At 38.9% G+C, this 15,000-nt stretch overlaps 2 protein-coding genes across 2 annotated transcripts in view; both read left to right on the top strand.

Annotated features, from left to right (window-relative positions):
* The window catches only part of LOC138024267 (single-stranded DNA-binding protein 3-like), a 699,715-nt gene extending 696,834 nt beyond the window's left edge, over positions 1 to 2,881 (top strand). The window contains exon 13 of the mRNA XM_068871416.1: positions 988 to 2,881. Within this exon, the coding sequence (XP_068727517.1) occupies positions 988 to 1,104 (117 nt within the window). The 3' untranslated portion in view covers positions 1,105 to 2,881. The remainder of the gene's footprint in view (positions 1 to 987) is intronic.
* Positions 1 to 13,595, top strand: part of LOC138024287 (lactadherin-like) — a 296,558-nt gene extending 282,963 nt beyond the window's left edge. Inside the window, exon 3 of the mRNA XM_068871447.1 lies at positions 12,702 to 13,595. Within this exon, the coding sequence (XP_068727548.1) occupies positions 12,728 to 13,075 (348 nt within the window). The 5' untranslated portion in view covers positions 12,702 to 12,727 and the 3' untranslated portion in view covers positions 13,076 to 13,595. The remainder of the gene's footprint in view (positions 1 to 12,701) is intronic.
* Positions 13,596 to 15,000: the final 1,405 nt, after the last annotated feature.

The raw sequence follows: 15,000 nt of genomic DNA, 5'->3' as shown, positions 1-15,000 counted from the left end.
CAGGAAATGGCACACACTTCTGGACAGATAAACAACATGCTGTTTTCAAAGAACTATCACAATGCAAAGCAGTCTATGACGTCAACCCGGTATTAGGCTCGTTCCTCTTCTTTGCTTGGTCGTAGATCAAATTACAACTTTTAGGAGCCTCTAATACTGTGTTCACACTTGGCCGAAACATGATTAGTCTGATCACGAATGAAACATGTTTCGTTATGAAAAGTGTTCACATCAGACAGTGCAAGGCGCGAATCATGGTTGAAACATGATTATTCTGATGATAGAAATAACCTCGCGAGGTAGTTTCAATCATGATCCGACCAAACACGTTCAAAATGGCGGATTCATGCGAGAGGAGGTAAGTGCCCAAAAGAACCAAAATTGGGGCTATTAGGAGGCTAAATGTCTAGTTGCAATATGGGCCGATGAAGAAATATAACGGCAATTATCGGCGATTGTTACAGATGAGCTTGTGGAAAACGGAATATCTTGTAACGAAGAAAGCGCAAATGCCGTCTCCTCGTTAAACGCTGCATAGCCCTCCTCCTCCGAACGTCTAGAAATTTAACACTAAACGAAAGAATGAATGCAACTGTTACAGAAGTTTCCAGCTCCAATCTACAGCTGAAATGTAAAAAAATTATGCGAGTGTCATGAAACAGCATAAGTTACACAACCATGCATGAAACGTGTTTCACACGGACACCTGGTGTGAACGACCCAATAAAAAACATGTTTCAGCGAAGCATGTTTCCTCGAAACATGTTTGCTCTAATCATGTTTCGGCTTTAATTTGAACACAGCTTAAAACAGTGACTTTGAAGGAGTGAGTATAGCAAACCAAAAAATTAATGTTTGACCAATGCAGAGACTTGTTAAGTCGGGAGGGCAGTGCATGGGGCAGTGTAGAAATATCTCGGAATCGAGAGCTCCTTTTTAGTTTTTGTTTGTTCGTTTTATTTAACGAGAGCCTTAATTTCCTTTCAGGATCACTGTGAATCGGTTGCGATCTTAAAGATCAAAGAAAGCATGCAAGAAGAAGCAAGAGGATTTGAAAATGTCGATGGAACGACGGACCATCAAGGAGAGTTTTTCATGCAATAACAGCTAGAGAACCTTCGCCTTTGTATATTTGCCAACCACTACCCAAAGATTTGTAGAAAACAACTGTACTTGATCTACGGAGTTTGCAGTAGGAGAACAACCTCGCTATCTCTAAACGCCTCCTTCTCTTGTGCCAGGGAAGACGAGTCCAAAGTAGATGTCTCTAAATTAAGGTTATATTATATAGAAAGGGAAATATGTTTGTATAGTCCATCGCTTACGTTGTGGCTTATAATTAATAATATACGGACAGTTGTTGGGTGTTTGTGTAGAATAATAGGCGAGTTCTTTGGGACAAGAAAGCTTTCTTATCTTATCAGGAATGAATGAGTTTGCTTCGGTGTTGCGTACAATAAGGAAGAAAAGGGATCCAAGCCACGTGCTTAAAAGCTGGTTGACCCAGATTTCTTTCTTGACCTCAAACGCGTTAAACACGTGACCAGCACATGATGGGCTCGTTACGCCTTGGTGGCGATTCTTTCTATTTATCCATCGCGTGCTGTAACGTTGTCAACGCTTAGTGAATTCTAGTTCCTTCTTAGTGGTTCGGGTCAAAGTCACGTAACGCTCCTCGGGTGAGGAACGTTGTTTGCGCGACTGCTGCCCGAGTGGCTCCGAAGGAGACTAAGTAACATGTTCCAAATGACGGAGAAACTTTGTGCAAATGGTTGCTTCGCCTTCTCGAGAAATGTTCAAAACCGGAATCTTTTGTGAGACGTGTACCTCGGTGCTCTGTAAAACTGTAGCGCAAGCTGGTGGTCGATGCGTTGGCGCCCAGCGGACCCAGTGATTGGTAAGCTTCTGATTTACACTGAAAAATCAAGGAGCTGTTTGGAATAAAAACTTAAGCTCACTGCCAAGTTTTTCGCAAGGTTTATATTTTGCTTCGTCTTTTAACGTGAAGACGGCTAGTTATCTCATTTGCACGTTTAGATCCAATGTGCGTCAAGTCTCCTTATTTCACGCATATTAGGGAAACAGTCCTTACCGCAAGGTGTCCGCACGTAGCAAGAGCGAATCAATAATTGGCATGATACGAGGTGTAGCTATGTAAAAAGCGCGGGAAAGCACTGCGCGCGAGTCAGGTGGTTTTGGTCCGCTTTGTTTAATTAAACGGTGACTCCAAATCGTTGGCCAGTCAAGAACCACAGTCTTGATTCTATGTTGCGCTTGTTTGTGATTGGTGTTGTAGCATGAAAGTACTGCTATGGAACATGGCGGGCTTTGCATGCTGGGAGGATTAATTCTTTCAAACGTACGGGACCTATATGAACATTTTGTAAACGTTCGCCAACCAACAAATCTTTCAACTCGTTTAGGAAAGTAGTAAATTAAACATGTTTTTGTTTCTGAACGAACTATCGGGGGGGGGGGGGCGGGAGGGTCTTGGGTCTGCAAAACGTTAATATGATTGATGTGATAACAATTGTAAGATTATTTGAAAGAACTAATTTTTAAAAGCAAAAAAACTATACCTTGGGGAAAAGTTGTGTACATTACGGATAATGAGACGCTGATAGTATTTAACTCGTGAAGGAAGGTGCAATGTTTAATCCACCTCTGTCTGTGTGAAGTAACGAGCAAATTATGCAAACAACAAGGAGGAGAATTTGAGATTTTCGGACACAACTTTTTTTTTTTGCGGGTTAGATAAAATCGCTCATCTGTGCCGTGAATAGCAAGATGAAACTGTATAAAGACCTTCTACAATATATAATTCAACTGTCCAATATATTAATACACTTTGAGATCATGTTGATTAAAGAAATTGTCAATGAAATCCTACTGGTAAGATTCGCCCTCAATCTGTAATTTCTGCTGTCCTGTCATGAGTTCTCAGCAACGTCAACGGTAACTCAGCTGAAATGACTCACAGGCCATTGTGAGCAACAAGAAAACAAAGAAATGTGTTTTAATAAGTAATTTTTTACGGGGAGGTCTTGGTTTTCCGGGTCTTAAGCTTCGATCTTCGTTTTCCACACCCCAAGCATTATCCAACCACGTCCTTTGTACTGGGGCCTCACCGCCTGGTATATTAATATGAATTTGAAAGGCTTGGACAAAACGGACGAAAAACTTAGAAATTACAGAAAGGAAACTTGGAGGAAGCAACTAAAATCGACCGAAAAACTACTCGTGATGAATAAAGGACGACGAAAGAGCTGAGATGAACAATTGTCCTTAGCAAGTTTGTTTCTTTTTTGTGCTATAAAAAAGCATCGTTTTTATATCGGCAAAAATCTCCCTCCTTCTTGCGCGCTTCTTTCTAAAGCTCTTTGGACGAGCAAAGAAAAAAGAAAAGGTGCCAAACTGCGATCCTCGCATGCTGAAGATGTCTTGTATCATACGTCAGGGTCCAGGGGCACCCAACGACCAATTTGTTGTAAATTGTATTATTATACCCCAGTTAATGAAAATAAATGTTATTAAGGCATTTTCAGGTGTTTTTCAGTGTTGCTGGGAAAACATTATCTGTTCCTTTTTCCCAGCAAGACACAAAACAAATTACCCATCCAGCTGGATAAATTGGTTGGTTTCCCAGCCAGCTAGTCAAGTTTATTTCCCAGCCATGAATTCCGAGCGCTTTCAAATCCCTCGATCCAAAACTACCGAAAAAAAGCGACAAAACCGGGACAAAACATGTTTTTTCCGCAAGCGCATTCACTCTGACCATCCGTCGTATGTTTGTGACTACTCTCTGGGTTCCCTTTTTTTTTTTATTCGTCCTCAGTAGTGGTGGGAATCGGTTGAGATTTCACATTCGATCATCAGAAATAATCAGATTGCCCCAACCGATCTATCATTGATTATAATCGGAAAAATCTACCAATAAGCCTTCCACATATTTTTCATCTAAATAGAAGTCAAAGTGGGCCCTTCCTTCACTTGATGAAAACCAAAATATTCCCACACTTTTGACCTGGCGTTTCCAGGATAGCGAAAGATCTCCAACTCGTCCATTTTAGCCGCCATGTTGGACTCGTCAACAACATGTAAGCGAGGCATGTCTGAGAGAGGACACTGGGAATTGGGGAGAGATTGGGGAGAGCGAAACAAACATTTTCAAGCCAAAACGAACAATTGTTCATCTTGGATCAGAGGTGACATTATCTTCCCCTGGTGATTTGTAAATACATTTGAGATCTATTTCAAAACTTATTTTGGGCGGTAGTGATACTACAAACGCGAAACAGTGAGCTTGTAAATTATGTTTTGGTTCAGTTGTTTACGAAATACAAAGCGGCTTAGCATGCCACATCTTTCAAATAAGCGTGAGGTATTTGAAGTGAAAACAACACAGCGAACAGGGTACCACCAAGTAAACACAGGCAACCTTAGATTATATCTGCTGTTGTGACTTAGAAGTTAGAGTCCATGAAAAAAGACAACTCACACAAGAGTTGACAATACTTTTATTTGTCCCCAATAAATTTTTAATTTTTCGGCGACAATCGATTATGAAAAAAGCAAAATCGATTGTCGCGTCGCTTGAACTTTTCGACCAACTTTCGATTATAATCGATCATCGGCCCACCACTAGTCCTCAGTCTTCAGAGTTTCTACAGCCAGCTCGGGTTGAAATGCTAGAAAAAGTCAATAATTCCCAGGCAAAACCTCTATCAATAACAAAATTTTCCCAGCTCATCGAAACACCTGTATTTTTGCCAGCCAGCAAGATTCCTCTGGGGAACAGATAATGTGAGGAATAGATTCGTTGGGTGCCCGTGAGGGTCGGCCAGGGTTTTTAGGTATACGGTATACCGGGGCTTTTTAAATCGGGTATACGGTATATTGCAGTTAAAAGACGAGTATTCGGTTTATCACTTTCTTTGAATTTCAGGTATACGGTATACAATGCTTCCATTAATTTTGGTTACGTACATTTGGATGAATTTTGGGTATTTTTGGGTATTTTGGCGATATTTTTTTCGGGTATACTGGTATAACACTACCCCCCGTTTTCAGTCCCACATCAGCTCATTTGTGTAAAAGGAAGCTTCATATAGATTCTTGTGCACAGTTGTACTCAAGGCTCGGGTATACAAATCTGTGGTGAAAATAGGCATCCACAACTTAACACAGTTACTTCTGTATAGTTTCAAATGCAGGCGTTAAAGCTACAGTACAGTGACTGTGTAAACAAAGGCACAAAAACCTTAGCCTCAACTTAAGATTTTGCTCCCGATGGCAAATTTTTGTAATTAAAGCTGTATTTTCAGTCCAAAATATTTTGTTGCAGGTCCAAATTCTTTAATTAATGCCCGCATCACAAACTTTGTTGTTATCTTCCAGAATTTTGGGGGTGATTACATTTTTTTTGTACTTTGAAATTATTATTATTATTATTATTATTATTATTACGTAATCATATATAATTAATATGATTAAGTACTATTATTATCAATATTATGATTACTATTCTTAGTCTCGCTATGTACACTAGCAATTTAATTCTATGAATGGCTAATTCTTGTAGCATCAACATTCATTTGGAGTAGAAAAGGGTATAGAAATGTGTACGTTGTTTAGATGTTTTCATATTTAAGCCTTCTCACTTCTCGAAAAAGAAAAAAAGAACAATGTTGGTGACTGGAAAATACATATTGGTGTCTGCTGTACAGGTATACGACGGAGTTAACTGTTGTTGCTTCCCTCATTCTGTTTCCTTAATTTAAAACCTTTTACTTTCCTGAAGGAACTCTCTTCAGGTCTTAGGGAGGAGGGAAAATCCCTTCTAAGCTAATTTATTTTCGACATTAGCATGCAGTACCCACCTCCAGTCTCCCAGTGGCTTTTTTTGGATCTTCAAAGAAACAGGACTTATTTATTCTGCGCCATAGACATCTTTCATAATGGCAGCCAAATAAAACATTCTTCTGTTTTAATACTAATAAGCCTTTCTATCCTTGCTACAACGAGCAAATTTCAAAAGAATATTTGTTTCAAAATGAGTGAAGTAGGTCTAATTAACATAAATGCAACAGAATGTAAAGGAGGTTGCCATTTGTGAAAGTGGCCTATTTCCCTGCCCTTACACTGAGGGCAAAACATTCAAAACCAATCCTTCTAACTTATCGTGGCCAGAGTTTGGGTAGAGGTGGAAAGAGCTGATGCAAAGAGGGGGGGGGGGGGGGGGGGTGGCATGGGCTTTTTTGCTCGGAAAAGGGTGGCCTTACCTAAATATGTCAATGAACAAATAAATAAATAAATAAAGAAACCGATAAATATACAGTAAATGAAGAAATGAAATAAAAATTTCAATACATTAAAAGAAAAAGATCGTCGACAAGAACTGTGTGCTCTGAAAAATGAAAAACTTTTATGTAATCACCTGTAGCTACAAATTGTGGATAAAAATGAGTCTACTTAAAAGATTGCTCTTTTAGAAGATGTTTGCCATCTTGGGCAACGTAGCATAACATTATAAGGGATGCTCTTGCTCGCCACTATCTCCATCATCTTTTTTTCCTAAAACGGGATAGATCTCAATGTTTTGGAGGGTCAGCAAAATTAAGTGAAGGGTCTCTCTTCGTTTCGATTGTATATCTTACAAGAGATATGAAATGCAATGCCGACATATCACTGGAAAAAAGTTTAACTATAATCTTATATGCTTATGTTATGCTGGATCTTGTTAAAGGCAGAAAGACTCTGTCGTGACCTTTCCTCTGGTAGTGATGGCGTGTGAAACTCATCAAAGAAGAAAGGAGGGGGGTAGTTTCTAAAGAAACTGTGGTGCTGCGTCGGTGGGGAAGTAGTATACAAAAATTTGGTTTTATCAACGGAGTTGATAATGTCAATTGGCCACCGTACAGAGATTCTAAAAGCTGACGTTTCGAGCGTTCATCAAAGAAGACACAATTGTAGATCTCTGATAGTCATAGCCACAGATTTAAAGGATAAAACTATTGGTGGAGGCCGTTTTTTGTTATCGGGCCGTTGGGATTATTAGCGGGTACCAAATAACAAATGAATAGCGGACAAATAATTTGAAAATTCGTTCAACCCCAAAAAGGAACGCTGGGAACATACACCTTTTATATAGAAGCACAAACAATACAAAAATATCTGCAAAGAAATTATTCCTGTTTGCATAGGCCTCGTGATAGTGTCATAGTATTCAATATGCAGTGGCATACTACTTTTGTTAGTGGCACGAGGGAATGTCAAATATCTGGCTTGTGAAGTCCGTGCGTGCACAAGTCTTCAAATGATATGCACGCTTGCGTCCGTAGACAGCATGTGAAAGTTATTTTTATTTTCAAAATCGAGGCCTCGTGTTTTGCCGCTCTAAGTCCTCATGGTTTTATATATGTTTTGGTCTGTAATTCATAGAAGGTAAGAAAATGTTGGTTTATAATTTGTAAGTCTCGCGTACAAGCTAAATCGGTTGAATTGGCAGGAACGCTGCAGTATACAATTACAGCTTCTAGCCTTTCATGGTTCATTAGCACTTTCTGAAGTATTTGGTAGGACAGAAACTACTTATTCTTTCTGTTAAAACGAAAAATCAAACCGGGAACATAGCAGGCACAAGAGACAGTCAACAGTCTTCACGGAATAAAAGACGTTTATGTGCAGGCTCTATTTGTACTTTACTTGTATCTTAACGGTTGACTATCTGAATTTTAACAGGCGCAAAGTAATAGAGGCGTGGCTCATGTATTGGTTGAGAATTGGGGTAAGTTTTATAATTGGAGTCACACCTCTGTTAAACATTTTCGTTTGAATTATGATTGGTATTTGTGGTCCCTTTTCATCCATTTTTATTGATTTATTCAGTATTCCCATTCAATCTTCGACATTCATTTTTATTTGGATTTGTTGTTCAATAATTCACTTGATATTGAGAGCCCTGTGCACAGGAAAAGAGTTCAATCACTTTGTGATTTGGAACTGCCTTTGATCAACATAAACCCTTTCATTCTCACGATCAAAACGTTCATTCTCCCAACTAGTGACATAGAGTTTTTTGTTGGATAGTCATGAGAACTTGGTGTTATATGAAGATCACACCTCTTTAGCTGATAATAATGTTCATTATCAATACCTGTTTGACTGACATTTCATAGAATCTGTAAAGAGAATTTACATACCCATCACTCCTCCTACAGAACACAAAGCGGAATTCATTCACTCGATTTGGCTCTCATTCACTGTGATATTAAGCACTTATGATCTACAAGGTCAGTACATATATTTTATGAAGGGGTTAGTTGTTTGAAAAACTGTGGTGCTGCGTCGGTGCCGGGAGACTGAAAGACACTACCACCATAAAACAAAAAAATATTTCAAATCGATGACTAATGTTTCGAGCTTAAGTCCATCGTGAGAACGAAGTAAGGAATGAGGGCTGTTTCAAGTTATATTGGAAGTAGGGGAGCGATTCCATTGATTGGAGATAATGTAACGAAAAAAGCGAGTAAATTAGCTGAATAACAAGCGCTCATATATAACAGGGATTGAGAGTGCCGAGTGGCTTTTGTTCTAAAGATGCGTTGCTCGCGTTGTCGGGGGAGGGGAAGGGGAGGAAGAAGGCGTGGATTTTTCAGTACTGCCCTTCCCCTCCCCCGACAAAGCTTCCTACGCAAGCTCTGTGGGTTTTTGTGTTTTCTTAGTGTACAAAAACGCAGCAACTGTCATGTTATTCATTCGCTCAACCAAAACGACTTTGCCACTTGGGAGAAGTTATCAGTACCACCGCGTCTATATTCTTTTGCTCTCCTTTAATTGTGCGAATAACTATTCATCTCAGTATGTTCCCATTTGATTGTTTTCCCTCTATAACGAGTTGAAGGCGGCTTTGTGATCCACCTACGTTTCAGACTTCCTCACTCAACACGTAGTGACTGAATATACGATGGGCAGGTGGTAGGAGAACAAAACTGATTGACATTACATTTCATCGAAACTTTTTAAATTCCATTTTTAGCGCTTCTAGTCTGTCTAACTGTCATGATCAGCAAAAAATTAACAGATATTTCAAATTCGGACATATATTTGAATCGTTTACATCAGGCTCCGCGTTTGAAGATAGAGTCTTAAAACTATACATTTCTTTTTTGCTTTTTGTTAATTACAACGGTTGGCCGAGTGGCATTCACCAAGTTACTTATGTATAAGTTACAAATTTATTTCAGCGCTGAGTGTTTAGGATAAAACGTGAGCAACTATTTAACCGTTTGCCATGTTAATCATGAGTCCTATCAACTTTCAGAGGAAAGCAAAACCGAAATTGATATTGACAGCAAATTATTTCAGAACTTTCTTAATATTCTTTAACACGACATGAGCAGCTGGTAGCCAAGAGAAGCTAGTTTGTCTTTCCGTAAGGTTTAATCTTGCGATGGAGCTTTATCGCCACACTCATTGGTGTAAAGTTGTATTTTTCATCTCCTTGCTGCATTGTGTCTGGGGTGAGTCCGATTTCATGTTTAGTTAGTCATCATGATAAAATATAGAAGACTGTAAGCACGGAAGCTTGTAGGGGACATGCGATATGAGAGATAGGAGATAAAAAAATGCGTCATGCGAATTCAAAAATGCGAGAGGAAAAATCCGATTTGCGGGTTAGAAAATGTGTGATAAAATATGGAAGATCCTAGTTTGAAAATCTGAGACGAGAAGTAGAAAATGTTAAATAGTAACGGATGTCAGAAACAGGGAACAAGTTAGAGGGAAATCGAGAGAGGGAAACTGGGGGAGTGGGGAGTCTTTAAAAAGGGAATCTCAAAAACGGGACTGAAATCTCTAAAAGGGAGAAATATCAGTGGTCTGATCATCTGCAAATCCTTTACAATATTAGCTTCCTCACAGCAAAAGTTTCCGTAAGGTCCTGATTTGTACTGTGCAGCCAATTGAATCACAATTATACCTTTCTAGCGGAGTTTTCTTTTGGTTGACATAATACTACAAAACCGTTTCAAATGTCTCTCGACCTATCACACACATCTCAGTTGAACAACAATTTCCTCTCAGTAAAACGGCGAAAACAACCAAAGCTAGCTAGTTCTTTTTGGATTATTGGCAAAAGCCAAAGAAAACTTAAATTCATCCATATGATATTGAGTCAACATCTGGCTGCCGAGCAAAATATTTTCAGTGGTTTTCCTTCCATGTGGAACATTTTTAGGAAAATTTGGCCTTGTATTTGGTTTTCATACTTTTCGTTGTCCACTGCCGGTACATCCCTTTTGGTAATGGTATCCTTTTTCGTGCTACCGTAATATGTCAAAACCAGTATTACACAACTTACAATAACGAAATGACCTTAAAACTATTAAACCCAAGAAATCAGGAGGCATCTTTGGACTTTATACATTGTCATCAATATTTAACTCTATTGAACACTAGTGCTTCCAGTTTTATCAAAATCCTTTGAAGGAGCTGTTAATAATCGCATTTTAAAGAATATAGTAGCTACGAAATATTGTTTTGTATGCATTCGACGGTTTCCGCGAGGGTTTTTCCACTTCTCATGCAATAAGCGAAAACAACTAGTCCAAATGAATTCTGCACGATCGCAACAAAGGACGCTCGATGATAGTCGGTCCGTTATACTTCGTTATCTATATTGATGATTTTTCTTGGGGAATTGCTTCAATAAAATGTTTTTTTCTCTCTTTGCTGACGATCCCAATTTCTTATTTAAGCCTTGTTATCCAAGCGACTTAATTGAAGAATTGACTGAATATTGAGCTTGAAACTGTCTCGCACTGGTTTAGGTCTCTTAATATTGAGAAAACCAAACTCATAGTTTTCAGACCTATGCCGAGTGATTTAGGTCATGTAATTGAACAAGTTTAAAGTACAAAATTTCTAGGTTGTTATTAATAATAATTAATTAATCAGTTCTGTCGCGGTAATAGTAATAATAATAATAATAATAATAATAATAATAATAATGACAGCTCTGTTCTGTGGGGAGCTTCAAAGGTTTGCTTGCAGAGACTGTCAATTATATGGTCGAGCCCCCTATCGGACTTCCACAAAGTCTCAGCATCTAATCAATACGCACTACCAGTTGTCACCTACCCTATGTGGACACTAACATGGCCGCTCGCAGATCTACAACAACTCGATCGCGAAGCTCGCAAGATCATCAAAGAGAATGGAGGCTACCATCCACTCGGTTCAACCGAGTTGCTATACCTACCAAGGAAGTGTGGAGGCCGGGGACTGAAGTCATTTGAGAGCCTGTATAAGCAGACCAAAGTCAAGACCACAATGAAGCTGTACGCAAACGAAGATCGAACGATGAGTTTAGTGCGCGAGTTTGAAGAGAAGTGCGAACGAGCAGGAAGAAGATCACTCGTAAAGGATGCCAAGAAATTTGCTTTGGAAATGGACATTACTCTGGACCTTTCATACCCAGATCCCAAAGCGTTGCAAACTGACTCAGGTGAGGAAGCACATGTTAAAGGAGTAGGGAGAACATTACGAGCGAGAGAAGAAGAGAGAAGCATGAGGGAAGTAAGAGAGCAGAGGTGGCAAAGAAAGCTGTTCGGAGAAAGATGGGATGATAACAAAGTTATTGACTGCTTCACTAGGCTTAGTAAGTGGAAGTCTGCACCTGTGCATACTGTTGCTGGAATCTATGAGTTATACCAGCAATTACTCCCCACTAAGCTGTACCACCAGAGCAAGACGAAGACGCTGACCACCTCGGATACCACGTGTCGTATGTGTGGAAAAGGGCCTGAATCTATGGCCCACGTGATTAGCGGATGTGGTACCTTGGCACAGACTAAATACATGCAGAGACACAATGCAGCCTTGAAAATCCTTTTCTTCGAGTTCCTGAAGGACTTAGATCTTATCCAGTGTATCCCCCCTTGGTACTCTCCAGTCTCACCTAAACCCGAGTACAAGAATGACCGAGCGTGCGCGTACTGGGATGTCCCAGTATTTGCTGAAAATACGGAAGTCAGGGCTAACAGAATCGATGCGAGAATTGTGGACAGAAAGGAGAAGAAGGTGATCCTTATTGAGATGAGCTGCCCTTGGGTTTCCAACAGAGAACAGAAGGAACAGGAGAAAACTGACAAGTATGCGCCGTTGAGATGGGAGATGCGCCAACAGTTCCCCGGCCACACTATCACACAGTGATAGTTGATGTACTAGGAGGCTACTCTATGGAGACGGCGGAGAAAGTTAGGAAGTTTTTAGGTTTGGATAGAGGGAACCAGGTTTTGTTTAATATGCAGAAGGCAGTTTTATCGTACACCCTAAACATAGCAAGGTCATTCAAGGTTTCGACGAGTTATTAAGGAATATAAACTCTTGTTCCTTTCTCAAATGTTGGTTCGTTAGTTATTACCAATTGGTTTGTAAATGGGTTTAACAGTAGGGATTGTTACACAATAGTGCCTTTTCCTACTTATATTTGTAAGCATACTTACGTACTACATACTGCATAATAATAATCGGCTTTGCTTATTAAGTGTTTGTTACCCTTTATCTACTGCATTAGTAAAAAAAAATGCTAACCCTAAATGTTAGTTTATTTGGGAAAAGAACAAAGATAAAACGAGTCTTGTTTTCTGCCAGGGAGTTTTCAACTGTAACCTAAACTGCAGTTGTTTATTTAAACGTAGGAGACTGTATTGATTGGGATCTTGGAATGGAAAACGGTTTAATCCCAGATGAAAGGATAACAGCCTCCAGTGCCTTGTCCTATGCTCCAGCCAGTTTTGGTAGATTGAATAACGTAAGAGGACCATGGGGTACTAAAGGGGATAATGCTAACGAGTATATGCAGATTGACCTACAGTCGCTTCATGTAATTTGTGCTGTGTCCACTCAAGGGGGAGGAATTTGTCCTTACTGGGTAAAGAAGTACACCTTAGAGTCATCTACAGACAATAAAACATGGACAGATTACAAAGAAAATGGACTTGTTAAGGTGGGTTACAAAGTTGTTGATATACCAAGACATAAAAGTTTGAACCGGTGGACATTTAGTTTATAATCAATGATTATGCCATGTCAGTACAAAATGGAATATTAAATTAAAAGTACTTCTTGCACTGAATAACCTCATGCAGATGATAACGAAAGTGCGATTACTTTTTTGCTTTTGTTGTTCTTCAGCGTAATTGGTTTTGAGGTAGAACACAGTTAAAAGGTTTTTTCTCCACAAAAACTAAGTATATTGAGGACAAAGTTAATGGCATCGGCGCAGGCCAAAACCAACATTTTGTTCATGCCTAAAGTGAACTTTGTTCAACGTTTTCCTCCAAAGAAGGCTTTAGCGAGAATTTATTTAACCAGCAGTGAAAGACAATTCACTGCCTCGATTTGTCTTGTTGTTTGTAATTGCACTCAATGGATAACAAACGACAACCTGATTGTCTTCAGTAGAGTTTTTTTTACGGATGTGTTTACCTTTCTTGTTTAATGCCGGAATTTCTAGCGATTGAGTGGTAACGAATAAACCTGAAATTGAATTTGTCTGCGTCACAAGAGCGAGAAGGCCTGGGTTGCAGAAGGTGTAAGTGAGGAATTATAGATAGTGACTTAAAGTGTATCTAAGCTAGGTATAGCACGTGATTAGTCATTCGAGGCCGACACCTATTACCCACGATTTTCGAGATTTTGGACGTATAGTTAAGCGTCATCATTTATCTGTTGCGCAATTCTTAGTTTGCATTCACGTGATTAGACGGCCATGTTGGTGCACAAAACAAAAGTAAAATGTCGCTCGCGTTTTTTATAATAATAATAATAATAATAATAATAATAATAATAATAATAATAATAATAATTGGTTTTCGTATCCGCCAATGCCGCTACTTTGTGTATTGGATATACTTTCCTTGCTGTATTGTGATTGAAATGTGTTTAGTCAATTTATGTGCGCCCAATAGATGTAGCTTTTCTTCAATATTCATGTTTGTAATGTTAAGACGGTGTGCGGCCCAAACGTCCAAAGTAAACCTAACGAAACCTAACCGTATATTTCTCTCGTGTCTGTTGCGCAGTGAAACTGGAAGGTATGTTTAGTCGTTTTGTTGTAGGTCTGAATTATAATATTAACAGTATGCAAATTTTTTATGACGCCTAAGTGGTAAGAAAAAGAAGAAAAATATTTGACCTGATGTTCTCATATCACAAGCAAGTGATAACTTTTATTCCTTCTTTGCTATTCATTGGCATACTTTACACTTAAGGTGGCTCAAACCAGTTTCAACACTTGAAAGAAACGTTCTTATTAGAAGGATTCACACTACAACACTTTATCAGTTAACAGCAATTTTATGGTACCATATCAAACACCAATTATTGCTGAAAAAGATTTGGTCATTTTTGTGACGTGAAAAGTTACCGTAGCAACTGCCACTCATATCTCAAAAACGAACTCGGTGACGCCCATTTTTTTATATCTGAAATGTTATTCAGCATGCCAAAACATTCTGTGAAGCGGATTAGAGCCACCTTAATTAACTGAAGAATTAAGGTAAATATGAATCCGCTTCACATAATTTTTTTTCAACTTTGCAGAGAGTTTTATCTTTGCCTGCTGATCACTTTTGTGCAATGAAAGATTGGGGTCACCATAGTTAAAACTCAACAAGTTCCTTTGTTTCATGTTTAGCCTTTACCCTGCACAAAACATACCTTTTTTCGAGAAGATAACCAATCAAATCCTTCGATTAAATTATACGCAACTAATTTGCAAACCCATGCAAAGTAAAAAGAAAAGATTGTGCAGGGTCATGGTCGATCAGTTCAACATCGATTGGGACAACATTGTTCTTTTTTTTTAAGTATTATTTTTTAATTTTAAACATATCTTTGTTATTGTTGGCGACAACATTGTTCTTGCTTTTGAAGGTTTTAAGGTTTCATAACCAGTCGCTCGATTAACTATGCGGTCACCAAGTTCGTTTTTCA

The sequence above is a fragment of the Montipora capricornis genome, chromosome 11 (genome assembly GCF_036669925.1).
Source record: "Montipora capricornis isolate CH-2021 chromosome 11, ASM3666992v2, whole genome shotgun sequence".
NCBI lineage: Eukaryota > Metazoa > Cnidaria > Anthozoa > Scleractinia > Acroporidae > Montipora > Montipora capricornis.
The sequence above is the reverse complement of the archived record's forward strand: the minus strand, read 5'-3'. Positions and strand labels throughout refer to the sequence as shown.